The following is a 16,090-nucleotide window of genomic DNA, read 5'->3' on the forward strand; positions in this document are numbered from 1 at the left end:
TTAGATTCTAGTCCAGCCAACACAGAAAAATGATCAGAGCTTTAGGGTACAATCTGAAGGGCCATGGATTTTCCATTTCTAAATTATGATTTTAAAAACAGATATAAATTACTTTAAGTGCCTCCACTTCCTGGTTTTATCATTAAAGAAAACTACTTGAAATTGTAAAAATCTGGTGCTTGGTTTCCATTTAGATCAGGGGTGTCAAACTGCCGGCCCGTGGGCCGGTCTCTTCATACCATAGCTGCACCCACCCCATTGCCGGCAATGGCAAAATAGTCCCTATACGTCTGACATGTCTGATTTTGACATGTCTGATTTAGACATAGAGCCAGTGATAGTGACAGTAAAAGTATTTTGAATGAGGCAAGTAATGAGTCCACCATTTTAGGTGCCTCCAAATGAACATTTTTATCAAACATCTTTTTTAATTGTAAATTTGGTAAAAGAGATAAATGGGAGGAAACAGCTTGTTGGAGCAGCAGAAGACAACAGCATGGTTAAGACTAGAGAACCGTGATTCAGCAGGAGACTTGCTTTGCCTCTTTTAAATAAACTTGTGGTTTTTTAAAAGCAACATTATATTTGTATATTTTAAAAAGCAAGATGATTTTGGGGGGAATCTGTCATCACCTTTGGCATCAATACATACATTGAGCACCACTGAAACTAGAATAGAAGAAAACAAGCTGTGATTTTCCACCGCCCACCTTTTTTCTATGTGAAAGTGAAGGGGGTGGAAATGTTTAGAGCAAAGGTCTTCAAACTTTGCCCTTTTATGACTTGTGGACTTCAACTTCCAGAATTCCTCAGCCAGCATGCCTGGCTGAGGAATTCTGGGAGTTGAAGTCCACAAGTCATAAAAGGGCCAAATTTGAAGTCTCCTGGTTTAGAGTAATATTAATCAACTTGAACTGAAATTATTACAGGGCAGATAAATTTATTTGACAGGTAGAGATGAAAATATTTTATGGTTTTAAGCAGTTATTTCTATTTTAATTAATAATTTCATTAGTAAAAATTAATGTATTTGATGTGGTCCATCCCACTGTATGGATGCCCATATAGCATAGCCATTTTAAACTTATGCCTCTGTTTCTTTATTTCCAAATGCATCAAACTCTGAAATATTGTTTGACTCCTAATTTACATTGGCCTGGGCATTGATAGTTTATGTATTTTTTATTTAAGATTTTTTTTTTATTTCAGAATATTTATTTAGCCCCCAAATCACTCTCAGTGACAATGATAAAAGTCACTAAAAAGATAAAAACCCAATATAAAAACAATAATAATTTACTAACATTTGTATTTCTTCTGCTCCAAATAGATTCTAGAGATGTTTCTGTTCAAGTCACGCAACATCATATTTACTGTGCCAAAATTAATTTTTGCAGATTAAGTGGCGCTTCGCCATTTCTTGGAGAGACAAAACAAGAAACGCTAGCCAATGTGTCTGCAGTGAATTATGACTTTGAGGAAGAATTCTTTAGTAATACCAGTGCTCTAGCTAAAGATTTTATAAGGCGACTTCTAATAAAGGACCCAAAGTGAGTTTTTGTCATTGATTATTTGTGATGGGTATGATTATTTTTTTTATTTTATGCTTTAGATTATGCTTCTCAGTCAAGTTGGCATATAGCAGCAGCAGCATCATTAGGGCCAATTAACATCATGAAAACACCCAGTTATGGGGTAGAAGTTATGGGTATAATACAGATAATCCTCAAGTTACAACATAATAGAGCCCAAAGTTTCTGCTGGGAAGGTCGCAAATGACGATTACATGACCCAAGGACAATGCAACTGTCATAAATACATGCCAGTTGCCAAGCATCCAAATTTTGATCATGTGACCATGATCATGTGACCATGCTGCAACAGTCGTGTGATAATTGGTCGTAAATCACTTTTTTCAGTATCGTAACTTCAAATAGTCACTAAACAAATGGATGTAAGACTATCTGTACACAATTTCATCAATTTATCAACTGGTATATTGGCCTTCTAACTGCATTGCATATTTCAAGCATGATAATCCAAGTGCCTTCTGCAGCAATCTAGTTGGAAATATCTGTGTTTCTAAACTTAAACTTTATTTCTTTTGAAACCAGTGACATGTTTGCCACTTCATTGTCCTGGACTTCATTAAATTAACATGATGATTTGTTTTTATTTATCTCATTCTAATATTAAATAGATGTGTTTTAATAAAGTTTCATGGAGATTAGTACTGTGTGATGTTGCTAGAGCTGTGTAGTGGGTTTGTAGTTACTAGGTTGAAAATACTAGTCTGGGACTTTTAAAGTTAACTTTTAAATTCTGCCCACTTGATTTACAGTTGTAAAATTATAGGTAGGTGAGGAAAATAGAATAAGAATTTATTGGCTTACTTAATAAAATTGTTTCTCATTTAAAAGGAAGAGAATGACTATTCAAGACAGCTTGCAACATCCATGGATCAAGGTCAGCATGTAATACATAAAATTAAATTTTTTGATACTGTTTGCCTATTTTATTGCTCTTATTTGTATTTTTGTTTGCTTTTTGAGGCATACAAGTATAAGCATTTTCTTTCTTCCTCTAAGGCACTAACCAAATTGTTTTCTTCCTATCTGGTGTTTTTTTAATAGTTATTCTAACCCTTGAACTAAATCAATTTGCCCTGTATTATCAAAGAGGAAAGAATCCAGTAGAAAATATACAATGCTTACTGTACACTTGCATAAAATAACTAAAGATGAATATTCTGTGGTTGATAGGCAATACATTCTGCCCTGATTCTTCTTCTCCTTGGACTAAGGATTATATTTTGTGGTGCCATTACCTACTAAATTAACACATGAATCTGAGAACCGTGATTATAACTGTATCATTTGACAACCTTCACTATGACAGTAGCATTTCAAAGTGTTATTTTAATTTTCTCACAGCCAAAAGATACTCTGCAAGCCCTGAGCAGAAAAGCCTCTGCAGTAAATATGGAGAAATTCAAAAAGTTTGCTGCACGAAGAAAATGGAAAGTAAGGTTAATAATTATTTATGATAATGCAGTTTAGCTTTGTCTTTGGGGTAAGATATACAAGAGTGTGTGCTATCATAACAAAAATATTAAAAGACTGATGAGTGGCTAAATTTAATATAAATATTCAATTTTCTGTCTCTTGCTTTTAATTAGTAATAGTGCAAGATCATCTGCTCACTAAACTTAGCAATGTAGGTTTCTGTTGAGTACTTCCACTGTAACTCAGAAGGAGAAGGAAGTAACAATGTTGTGAGGATGCATAAAAATTTCAAAAGCAATATAACATTCCACAAAGAATGTAATTATTATGAGAATGGATATGAAATTGAAACATCTACCTCTAGATAACTATCATGATTTTTGACAAACTTCAGATCAGCATGTAGAAACCTACATTTTAATATGTCCTTTTCCTATGATAGATCTCATGTGACATAAATTTCCTGAGAAATGAATGTTTGTTTCTTTTCTTAATAAAAGCAATCAGTGCGTCTAATATCATTATGCCAAAGATTATCAAGATCATTTTTGTCCAGAAGTAACATGAGTGTGGCCAGAAGTGATGATACTCTGGTAAGTAAACATGTAAGATTGATAATTTCCTTAGGAAATTTTGGATAAAATGTTGTATGCAAATCAGGACTCAATTTTATTTAACTGTACTGATAAATTGAATTTCAGATCTCATAGGGATTACTACTAAGAAATTAATTATATGTCTATCAAGCAGCCATCCCCAAATTGGCAAAGTATGCAATGTAGCTACCATAAACATAACTGGCCAAGTGGCCGGGAATCTTGGAAGTTGGTCTGAACCTAAAAAATATTGTTATGGACAAAAGCTAATATGTCTGAGCTCCCATATCAGGTTTCCAATCGTTATTTTATGCAGTGTTTGTACATAACAATTTATTAATAAAGTAAAATTAGCAGCCCTAAGAAATAAATTAGAAGTACAAGTAGTCCTTGACTTACAATCACAACTGAGCCCAAAATGTTTGTTGCTAAGACAGTTGTTAAGTGAGTTTTTCCCCATTTTACAGTCTTTTTTGCCACTTATTAAATGAATCACTGCCATTATTAAATTAGTAACACGGTTGTCAAGTGAACCTGGCTTCCCCATTGACTTTGCTTCGCAAAAGGTAATCACATGACCCCAGGGCACTGCAACCATCACAAATACATGCCAGTTGCCAAGTGTGCGAATTTTGATCATGTGGCCATGAGGATGCTCATAAGGGTGAAAAACGGTCATAAGGCACTTTTTTTCAGTGCCATTGTAACTTTGAACAGTCACTAAAGGAATGGTTGAACACTGAAGACTATATCTCTTTCCTGGTTAAATTAAATGCAGCTTATCATTACTACACTGGACCAAGTTGTGATAATTGGTATGAAGTTTTAGTGAAATGAGTCAGACATACTACCATTTAAATTTCTAGTTTTTTAACTGAATAAGAATTTAAAGAATTCACCGTGAAAGGTATAACAATATAAGATAGAACAGTGATCCCCAACCTTTCTGGCTTGCCAGCCCAGGAGGGAGACAAGATAGCACAAGGGAAGTTTTGTGTGCAAGTGCAAGACGGCTGCTACTCATGAGGGGAGCTTCATGCACACGCTTGCCTGCTGCCAGCAGGTCCTGATTCCAAACAGGCCAGAGCCTGGGTGTTGGGGACCTCAGCCCCATAGAAAGTTAAAACCAGGAAGTGGTTGTTTCAAGTCTAATAGAGGGTCTACTAGATAACATCTTTTATAAAATTAGAATTCCTCTTTACATAAAATTTACATACTGAAAGAATGTAACAGTTATGTCAATTCATCTGAAAATATATAATTCAGTTATAGTTACAATTTAAAGCAGAGTATATTGCCTTTATTTATATTGACCTTCTGAGGCTTCTATTCAAATGTATAAATCTAGAAGATATATACTTCATACAATTTGGATACGTTTATTTTCCTAAATAGTTTCTATATGTACTGAACAAATTTGTTCTTGAAAAGGCAAAAAAAAGTATAAAAAATTTTGCAGAGTGATCCTTTTTTCTTTTTGTTCATCTGCTGATTTTCTCATGTGATTTCTACTTACTGGGGTACTAAATTCAGTTACTAAACCAACTGTTTTGGAAGATGAATTTCAATCTTGACCTCTTGTGGCATAAAATATAAATAAACATAAGACTACTGTTGCAGAACTGCAACATTTAAATTATATATTTTTTTACTTCTGCAAAATCTTTGCTGCTCACTCCTAGCACATGTTGAACTGTTTTAGAAAACAAGACAGATATTAAATACAAAATATAGAAAAGGACTAAAAAATTCTGAGCCGAAGAAATGAAAGACATGAGATTAAAAAAAAGAAATATAAGTAAATCGGTTTGGCCTCAAGCCTTTTTATTATATTTCTTCTTACATTACCTCTTTATACTTGCAAGATGGACACTTTTAAGGAAGTAAAAATCTCCTTAGATTAGAACAAAATTGCCACATGTTAGATGTTTGCAGTGACACCGAAGGACTCCTTTCAAGATTGAGCCATTTGAAAATGCATACTTCTAATGCATATAGTGTAGCAGCACAATTCCTATTAAGAATACTGTAGTAACCCTGTCAGAACTGCAATATATTGCTATGGCCTTATTTTGTTTTCTTTGATCCTTATAAGAGTTCTTATCCCTCAAATTAATTATCTTTTTTATTTCCTATTCCCCCTCCATTTACAACTCTATGCTTCATTTTGCTTACTTTCTGAGGATGAGGAAGATTCATTTGTAATGAAGGCCATCATTCATGCTATCAATGATGACAATGTTCCTGGCCTTCAACATCTTCTGGGGTCTTTGACCAATTATGATGTCAATCAACCAAACAAGGTATGTTGTAGTTGTTTTTAAACACTGAGCAACTAATCAGACATTTGGGGGAGAAGATTTGTTTATATTTTCTATACGATAACAGAATGTTTTATAATATATTGGAGAAAATGTGCATCATTTTCTAGTGTGCTGTTAAATGTATTTAACACCAAGCATACATCATTGCATGGATTCATCTGTGATCAAATCTTTGTTACTTAAGTTTCCCCCTCCCCAAATTTAATAGAATAAATAAATCAAGCAGTATGAAATATCTCCAAAATATATAAGAAAATGCATAATGTAAGTTCAAAACTGAGCATTATTAAATTTATAGAATTGTGTTATAATTAAATTGTACTGATATAGACAATTTACTGGTTGTTTTTACCTAGCATGGAACACCTCCATTTCTGATTGCTTCTGGATGTGGGAATATTCAAATGCTACAGTTATTTCTAAAGCGAGGTGCCCGCGTTGATGTCCAAGATAAGGTGGGAAACTAATTGGCCATTGCGAATAAAATAAAACATATTACATATTAATACTGTAATGGAGAAGGATAAAGATTAAATATCTGTGTTTTATAAGTAATCATTGTAGATTATGAACATTGTTTTAATTCAGGGGTCTTCAAATTTGGCCCTTTTATGACTTGTGGACTTCAACTCCCAGAATTCCACAGCCAGGCACACTGGCTGAGGAATTCTGGGAGTTGAAGTCCACAAGTCATAAAAGGGCCAAGTTTGAAGACCCCTGTTTTAGTTAATTCAGATTAAAATGACAGTCTTCCAAGTTCTTCCTTTTCAATTCATGAATACTAATGAGCTGTATCTATCTGACATCAAATTATAATTCTGAGGATGTATGCTCAAATTAGTGTATGGTTTTGTTGATTACTACCATAAAATATTTTGCACAGGCAGGATCCAATGCAATATACTGGGCATCTCGGCATGGTCACATAGAAACTCTGAAATTTCTCCATACAAATAAATGTCCTTTGGATGTTAGAGACAAGGTAAGGAAAATTGTTTTCACTTAGAAAAAAAAACCACACATTCTAATTTTTAATAATTTAAAATTTAAATTTAAGAGCAAGTAATGAAAAATCTAGTTTATTCATAGAACATTAGCCATAGTAGTAGGAAGAGAAGAAAAAAAATCATTTTGAAAAAGGGTTTCAGCCACCTATGGAAAAGAGATGCTTTAAGGATGTTCTTTACTATTCCCACATATCTAGTTTTTTACCTGTGCAGGTAGACGTAGTGGAACTCATGAGCTGTTTTTCCATATTATACTTAACCATAAAATACAACCATATTTTGTCAAGCATGTTGTGCAATCCTAACCCATATATTTTTCCAGTGAGTTATGCAAATGAAGAAAATTAAATTAGTGGAGTTAATCATTGGAAATTGTTTCATCTCAATGCAGTCATAATGTAGGAATTTTCAACAGTCTGGTATAAGAAATAATATTTGCATGTGGTTGTCTTCTAATACAGTCTGGAGAAACTGCACTCCATGTGGCTTCTCGATATGGTCATGTTGATGTAGTTCATTACCTCTGTAGCATTGGATCAAATCCTAATTTTCAAGATAAAGTAAGTAATGAAGATTTATTTATATATATTTGTGAATTGTGAGAGTAGCTTCTGAAAAGCAAATATAGTTGTGTTTTCTTATTTAAAATTGTTAATAAACTCAGAAATATAAAAAGCTGTCTTTGCTCCTCTCTCTCCCTCTCTCTCTCTATGTGTGTGTGTGTGTGTGTGTGTGTGTGTGAGAGAGAGAGAGAGAGAGAGAGAGAGAGAGAGAAATTCATTGTGAACATATGAGCTGGAACTACCGATTGTTTTGCTTTATTTTTCCCCACAAGAGTATGGTATAGGTTGAGTTGAAAGGGCATGGTGATCCAAAATCACACACTGAGTTTCCCTGGCTGAGGATAGACTTGAACCTGGACCTCCTGAGTACTAGTCCAACCTGTGAAACTCTGTACCATGCTGGACATTTATTCAAGTGATAGAACATTAATGTAGGGAAGGCTCCTATAACATCTGGAACTGTAGGGTTAGATTTTAATAACAGAATAACAGAGTTGGAAGGGACCTTGGAGGTCTTCTATTCCAACCCCATGCTCAAGCAGGAGACCTTATACCATTCCAGATAAATGGCTGTCCAATCTCTTTTTAAAACTCCAGTGATGGAGCACCCACAACTTCTGGAGGCAAGCCATTCCACTGATTAACTATTCTTACTGTCCGGAAATTTCTCCTTAATTCTAGGTTACATCCCTCCTTGATAAGTTTCCATCTGTTACTTCCTTTCCTGTGTTCAGGTGCTTTGAAGAATAGGTTGACCCCCTCTTCTTTGTGACAGCCCCTTAGATATTGGAAGATTGCTTCATATCCTACATTTATAAGATAGCACGTGAAACATGAATAAATAATGACATGGAATATACTTATTTATTGAGTCAAAATTTACAATGACGTTTTAAATAGTGGTAAAGCAGAAAGGATGTGCGACATAACTTTATTAACTTAAGTCCTTCAAAATTACTTTATAGGAAGAAGAAACTCCTTTGCACTGTGCTGCTTGGCATGGCTATTTTCTTGTTACCAAAGCACTTTGTACGGCAGGCTGTAATGTGAACATTAAAAATAAAGAAGGGGAAACTCCACTTCTGACAGCTTCAGCTAGAGGCTACCATGATATTGTGGAATGTTTGGCAGAGCATGGCGCTGACCTTGATGCAACTGACAAGGTTAGTTTATGGTTGAATGAGAAACGTTTAACAGGCTTTTAAATAATACAAAGCTTTCTGTGTTATGTTCTTTAATAATTCTTTGGATATAGCATTCAATATTTATTATTAAATAAAGATATTCTTTAAAAACTAAATACACTCATAAGCACTCTTGTTGTAAATGCAGTTATTTTTATGAGATCTCAGCACTGTGTAGTGATTAACTCCTTTTAGTTATTATTTGACTTCACGGTTGACTCATATTTCAGTCGCCTGTATTGTTTAGTATCCTTCCCTTATTTTTCTCATTTAATATTAGATTTCCTTACTCAGCCTGAATAATCCCTTTTTGCTACTATATACTTTGTATAGTTGTCTAAAGGATTTTTTTCAAACTAAGTAGAAAAACAAGTAACTTTAAGAGACATCTCTCACTTTTTGTACACTGACTAGCTCATTTATGTGGAGAGGCTCTGTAGGAGAGCTCCATTGCAAGCATTCACCTGCAGAGCCAGCTAGAGGAGGTTCCTCCCAAAGTGATGGCAATTCCTCCTACTCATCTGCCTTAATTTCAAATACTTGCTTTCATTGTACATCCTGCCCATTTGCTTGCATTTATTATTATTATTATTATTATTANCTTCCCCTGGGGGTCGCCAGCCGACATTGCTTGGCCGACGGCACCCTGAGGAGACCCACTCTGTGGGAGCGTACCGGTCTGTGGGAGGAAATCTGTGGCAGAAGGCGGTCTCGGAGGTAACCAGGTCCAATGCCATGGAGCGTTTTAAAGGTGGTAACTAACACCTTAAAACGCACCCGGAAGACCACTGGTAGCCAGTATCTTTTATTACCATGTACTGAGCAGATATAAAATAACACACCCAAACATTTTTAAATATTTGGGAGAGAAAATGTACCTTATTTTTGCATAAATATGGTAATTCTGGAAAGGATGCCCATTTTTTTCTTGAAAATTAGATTTCTTGAAATATGTGATTATTGAATTAAAAAGGCAACCCCCACACACACCTTATGTAGAATTTATCCATACCGTAGCCATGTAACATATTCCATATCTATATCTACATATGACAGGTATTGCCATAATAGGTCTGGAGATTTTATATATACATTCATAGTAAGAAGAAATAATTAGCTGCGTTTATTATTTTAGGATGGACACATAGCCCTTCACCTTGCTGTACGAAGATGTCAGATGGAAGTAGTAAAAATGCTGATTAGTCGGGGTTGTTCTATAGATTTTCAAGATAGACATGGTAACACTCCTCTTCACGTAGCCTGCAAAGATGGAAATGTCCCCATTGTAATGGCACTCTGTGAAGCAAACTGTAACATCGATATGACAAACAAGGTAATAAAAATAATAAATCTAATCCTGTAAGTATTTATCATGAGTGTGCATTAAAATACCTTTTTTTAGTGAACTACATTTATATTTGGGAAAAATACAGGATTTAATTTTTGTGCAATAGCTATGTTTTAAGGACATAGAGGGATTTTTCCCTACAGCCATTAGAGCCAGTAGGAGAATAAATATTGTACTGTATGGTGCCATCAGCATCTGTTTGCTAACTTTCCTAATGAAAACTGCTTTTTGTCCTTTTTTGTAACTATTAACAGCTTACTTGGTTTTGAATTTTTGAAGCTGTATTATCTTGCATAGGTATCTCTTCTGTGTCATTGTCCAAATAAGTGATTAGTATGCAGTGCAAGCTGTAGGACTGATCGAATATAATTAGTATACGTCTGTATTTCCAAGTTAGTTATTCAGTTGTATTTTTCAATAGCAGGTAGATGAACCTTTCTCTCAACATAATTATCAAGCTGTTCCATTCTGTGTAGCAGGTGGAATAAGGAGGCGACTGCTCTAAGTAAATCAATATTTAACTGCAAAAAAAGTTTATGGATGATAAAGGATAGAAGAATGATTATGTTTTATAAATCAGAAAGAGTTAGGGAGGAGATCCCTCTGACAAATTCTATTTTTTCTTTTTCTCTTTTTTCTCATTTAATTAATCACAAACAGCTGTCAGATAATATTCTTTAGCATTTCTCCTTTCAGTACACATTCAAAAATTAGTATTAACTGCAATGCAAAAATATATTCTGTTCTTCTAGTAATGATATTTAAAAGCTCAATACCTCATATACTTGCTTTGTGGAAATGGGTTAGTAAATTACATGAAATATGGAAAAATAATAAATAAAATCTAAATAACTATCTTGATTGTTTGGATTTCCTTATAGAACTATTTTCAAATGGTGTTGATAGATGATGAAAAAACAAGACAGATTTGGATGTCTGCTACTGGATAATGAACGACATCTGAATAATGAAACATTTTAGCCTCCAAAAAAAGCAGTTGATTTCAAAAGTGCTAGCATTAAGGAACATTTTTGAATTTTAGAGAATTAAATAGAATTGCAGTATAGTTTTGTCATCTAAAATAAAACCTTGTGACCTTCTGTGCTAAAACTTCAAAATGAAAACGTTGGATTTTTAGCTGATCCCGTGAAATCATATATTTGAATCATTTTTAAGTGTAAATGTCACCAGCTGCCAAGTAAAAAGTTTATGTAAATGAGCCCTCTGTCGTCTTCTATTATTTTAATCTTGACTGATTGAGCAATTAAAACCAGAGCCATGCTAGAAACTGTTTATCAGGAAAGCAGAATTAAGAGCAAACAATCCAGTTTTTGTTATTTCAATTATCTTATCTTTGTTTGGTCCAGAGGATTTGGCACAAAAAGTTTTGGGGGAGTAGTGCATGGAAGGAATTTGGAATTGGTTCCAAAGGGAGATAGATGTTTCCAAATAAAGGTTGGCTTGTAGTTGCTTTTATTCAACTTCTTCTGAGAATAACATTAGCACAAATAAAGCAACCAAGTGCTTTGAGATAGAATTCCAGAGGAATTCCCTAGTTTGTTGAGCAGACTTTGAGAACATGTGGAGATCTTATAAAACAAGATGTCTCCTTGCAGGACCAGAAATTTAGACAGTTTTATATAGATTAAAGAAATTGTCTTTGAAAAATAAAACTGCTAAAAGTATTACTACTTGTCAGAGTGTTTCTGTTTGTATAGTTCAATATTTTATTTTATATTTTTATTTTTCTAGATTTCTGTAGAAGGAATTCACTTCTTTTAGTGTAATTAAAAAAAAATATTAAGAGATAGATGATAACTACCACAAATGTAATAAAAAATTCTCAGTGTCTGAGAGAAGTGTTGTATTCTAAGCCCCACATATATAGATCCAACTTGTAGGGTGAATAAATGGCTTTTTGTTTTAGTGGGTTTGATGGAGAATGGGAAATGGATTTCATACATCTATTTGAGGAATGATTTTATCTGATTTTTTGGGAGGAAGATAGATTGGCTTTGGAGACTTGACTTATTGTATCTAATCAATCAGCAATTGATAAGAGATAGTATAAAGAAGCAAATATGGATATTAGATCTGGTATCAATTAGGATTAATATTTGGGATGATTGAATATTGAAGCCAGTTGATTACAATAACAGTTTGTTAACAGAGGGTTTTGCATTTTTAACCTTGTCTTTTTCTTATTATTTACAATTTTTATTATTCTTATACTCTTACATAATAAGTTCATTATTATTGCTTTTATTGTTAACTATTTTGTTATTAATATAGTTTATAGATGACAGGCTAACACAGCGGTTCTCAATCTATGGGTCGCGACCCCATTTGGGGTCGATCGACCATTTCACGGGGGTCGCCAAGCAAGGCTGTCCGCCATTTTTTTCTCTTTTCCGGTGGGTGCCTTACCTCCCTTGAGTTGGGCCAGCTGGTGGTCGGCTTGCTCCGTCTCTGCCGCTTGCCAGCTACGCCTCGGCCGGTGCAGGGGGCGGAACCACGCATGTGCGGCGCTCCCGGGCAGGGAAAGTCCTCGACCTACGACCGGTTGGGTAGTCCTTGACTTACAACCGGTTTAGTCCTCAACGTACGACCTGTTTAGTCCTCGACTTATGACCGGTTTAGTCCTCGACTTACGACCTGTTGGGGTCGCGGCATTAAAAAGGCTGAGAACCACTGGGCTAACAGTTTGCGAGTAGATTTAGTGGTTTTGCCTTTTCGCCAAGGGGTGGGAAAATAATATTGTTACATTATAATTAGCATTCAACTCGGGAGAACATTAGGTGTATATGTGTTAGTTTTAGTTATTTTTTAAAAACACTTTTTGTTAATATCTTTTTTGTTGTATTTTTTCTGTTTTTTTATATTTTGGTATTTTGTATTTTAATCTTTTATGAATAAACTAAAAATTTTGAAAGATAAAAAAAATTGCACATATTTTCCAGGCTTTGTAAAATGGGTAGAAGAGACAATATGTTCTTTTTATACACATTTCATAGTTTTTTCTACTGGACAGTAAGCATTATTGTATTGTTCAAGATTAAATCGTTATCAATCTAAAATCTCAGAATTGTATTGCAATATAATTGAGAAGGGGATTCAGAGAATTGGATAGAAAAGGGTGATGTTTTTGTTCCTTCCTAAAAGAATATAAGAAAAGTAGACTTTTGATTATATATCATCTTTCTGCTAGTATTCTAATTCCACAAATTCATAAACTGTCAGGAGATTAATCCATTTGTCAGTTTTTCCTACTATCTACTGATATATATTTAATTGATAAATTCATCTTGCTTCCTAATGTTCAATTGGTGTAAAGTCATCAGTACAGAATAAAGCTATTGACAAAATTCAAAATTCCAGGAATTTCTGCTATATTTGAACAGCAGAATTCTTTCTCACCACAACAGAAATTAAAACATAAAATGGAAATTCCCTTGTTTCCCCTCTCATGTGAGTTATCCTAATATTTACTTATTTGTCATAATTTACTAGCTGATGACGAACTTATTTTGAGTTTGTAGTTTTTTGTTTTTGTTTTTTACTATGAGGAAATTATCTTTGTCCTGTTTCACTTCAGATTAGTAGGCAAGGCTAAACTCAAAATAAATTAAAAGCTCTTTGTATGCTATAAATATATCTTGGAACAATTTATGCTTGGCTCAATAAATCTGTGCACTTTGTGGGAGTTGTCTGTATAGCTGAAATTATAGTAGTACGTATATGAGTCTGGACAGCTCTAAAGAATTGCCGTCATCTGAACTGTAAAGATGGAAGTTCATAACATTTTTAAGAGCAAGGATATAGCAGTGCATGAAAATTTAAAATTAATTTTTAATTTCTAATGTAAGTAAAGTTTACTCACTTGGCCCAGAGGAAATGAAAATCAAATGTGCATCTGAGATGACCAGCTGTCCTGTTGTTGTTATGCTCTTATATGACTCATTTCTGTAAAATGGGCATTTTATGGAACTTTTCCCATTATAAGTTGCTTGATGTATTTAAACTGTTCTACTGAGGGCATGTTTTTCTTTGCCAACTGACCACAAAATGAATTTGTAGATTTACCAGTTTATTATTTAGCAAAAATACCGTGTTTATTTTATAGTATGGGCGAACTCCTTTACATCTGGCTGCAAATAATGGAATCCTTGATGTGGTCCGGTACCTCTGTCTTAGTGGGGCTAATGTGGAGGCTTTAACATCTGTAAGTATGACCTATTTGTTTTCTGCTTATTAGCAGTTTTATATTAAAAACAGTGAAGTCCTTAGAACTCCATGAGTTTGGTTGTTTGTTTGCAGATGGTTCATTACCCAACTAGGTAACATCAGTGCAAGTGAGTGAAGGGTTTGTTCTTTGTTTATATAGAATAACTGGCTCTGAGAGTTTTGAATTGGCAGAGAAACTATAAGCTACATGCATATGCATCAATAAGTTTTAAGTCTAACTGTATTGAATCTGGCTAAGAATTTCCAAGGGTCACTTCGTGGCTAGAAACAATGATATAAATAGATCTGCATTGTGAAAATATTCCCAATACCAGGAAAAGTTTCAAATTCTAAATATATGGTAATAATATGTCACAGATGTAAAGAACTCAGTGGCCTTGGATGTAGAATAGAATAACAGAGTTGGAAGGGACCTTTTAGGTCATCTAGTCCAGCCCCTGCCCAAGCAGGAGTCCCTACACCATTTCTGACAGATGGCAATCCAGTTTCTTCTTGAAACCCTCCAGTGATGAAGCATCAGCAACATCTGAAGGCAGTCTGTTCCATTGGTTGATTGTTCTCACTGTCAGGAAATTTCTCCTTATTTCCAGGTTGAATCTCTCCTTGATCAGTTTTCATCTGTTATTCCTTGTCTGGCCTTCAGGTGCTTTGGAAAATAGGTTGACCCCCCTCCTCTCTGTGACAGCCCCTCAAATATTGGAACACTGCTATCATGTCTCCCCTGGTCCTTCTCTTCACTAGACTAGCCATGCCCAGTTCCTGTAACCGTTCTTCATATGTTTTAGCCTCCAGTCCCCTAATTATCCTTGTTGCTCTTCTCTGCACTCTCTCCATAGTCTCAACATCTTTTTTATAGTGTGGAGACCAAAATTGATTGCAGTATTCTAGGTATGGTCTTACTAAGGCTTTATAATAAAGAGTGATATTAGTACCTCACGTGATTTTGATTGAATCCCTCTGTTAATGCAACTTAGGATTGCATTGGCTTTTTTAGCTGCCGCTGCACACTGTTGGCTCATATTTAATTGATTGTCCACTAAGACTCCAAGATCCCTCTCACAGTTGCTGCTATTAAGCCTGGTTTCACCCAATCTATTTGTGTACTTTTGGTTTTTCTTGCCTAAGTGTAAGACTTTATTTTTCTCCATGTTGAATTTCATTTTGTTAGATAGGGCCCAGTGTTCAAGTCTGTCAAGATCTATAATGGTGGGAAATGTGGAAGGAAGTAGAAGAAGAGGATATTCAGCAGCAAGGTGGATAAACTCAGATACCATGGCAAAGCAAGGACAAGGCTAGGGACAGAACTTCATGGAGGAAATCTATGTGATCGCTAAGAGTTGACACCAACTTAATGGCACATGATCAGTCAGAAAATATTGAATCATAGAATTCTGTGGTGCTTGTAATCATCTTCACCAAAAAGCAGAATATGGACAAAATAAGGCTAAGGTTAAGGGGGAAAAGACATGGAGGTCGGAGAAAAATGTGATTATTCTAGCTGTATAAATTGACTCCTAGTAATATCAAAAATGGTAACCACTAATCTGTAATGCATTAGGCCTAAATAAATGTTACATTGTACACAATTCCTGCATTTTGAATAACATCTTCGTCTGGTTATTTCTATTCTTATGTTTGTGCCAGCCAAAATAGGAAATTTAAATCCTTATTTGCATGTGTATATTTTTAGCTATCGCTTATGTTACATTTGTTGATCTAATTATTCTTTGCAAAGATATAGAGGGATAAAAATAAATATAAATTGTTCCAAGCTCTAGAATCTGCAAGTAAAATAACTCCCTCTTGCTAAAAAAAAAA

At 34.6% G+C, this 16,090-nt stretch overlaps 1 protein-coding gene across 1 annotated transcript in view; it reads left to right on the top strand.

Moving 5' to 3' along the window:
- Window positions 1-16,090, top strand: part of DAPK1 (death associated protein kinase 1) — a gene marked incomplete at its 5' end in the record, with an annotated part of 48,224 nt that overhangs the window by 11,327 nt on the left and 20,807 nt on the right. Inside the window, 11 exons of the mRNA XM_015827088.2 lie at window positions 1,398-1,550; window positions 2,421-2,466; window positions 2,934-3,023; window positions 3,506-3,598; window positions 5,785-5,904; window positions 6,282-6,380; window positions 6,809-6,907; window positions 7,394-7,492; window positions 8,461-8,658; window positions 9,815-10,012; window positions 14,151-14,249. Of these exons, the coding sequence (XP_015682574.2) occupies window positions 1,398-1,550; window positions 2,421-2,466; window positions 2,934-3,023; window positions 3,506-3,598; window positions 5,785-5,904; window positions 6,282-6,380; window positions 6,809-6,907; window positions 7,394-7,492; window positions 8,461-8,658; window positions 9,815-10,012; window positions 14,151-14,249 (1,294 nt within the window). The remainder of the gene's footprint in view (window positions 1-1,397; window positions 1,551-2,420; window positions 2,467-2,933; window positions 3,024-3,505; window positions 3,599-5,784; window positions 5,905-6,281; window positions 6,381-6,808; window positions 6,908-7,393; window positions 7,493-8,460; window positions 8,659-9,814; window positions 10,013-14,150; window positions 14,250-16,090) is intronic.

The sequence above is a fragment of the Protobothrops mucrosquamatus genome, unplaced genomic scaffold, assembly GCF_001527695.2.
Source record: "Protobothrops mucrosquamatus isolate PMUCROS unplaced genomic scaffold, P.Mucros_1.0 scaffold3488, whole genome shotgun sequence".
Lineage (NCBI taxonomy): Eukaryota > Metazoa > Chordata > Lepidosauria > Squamata > Viperidae > Protobothrops > Protobothrops mucrosquamatus.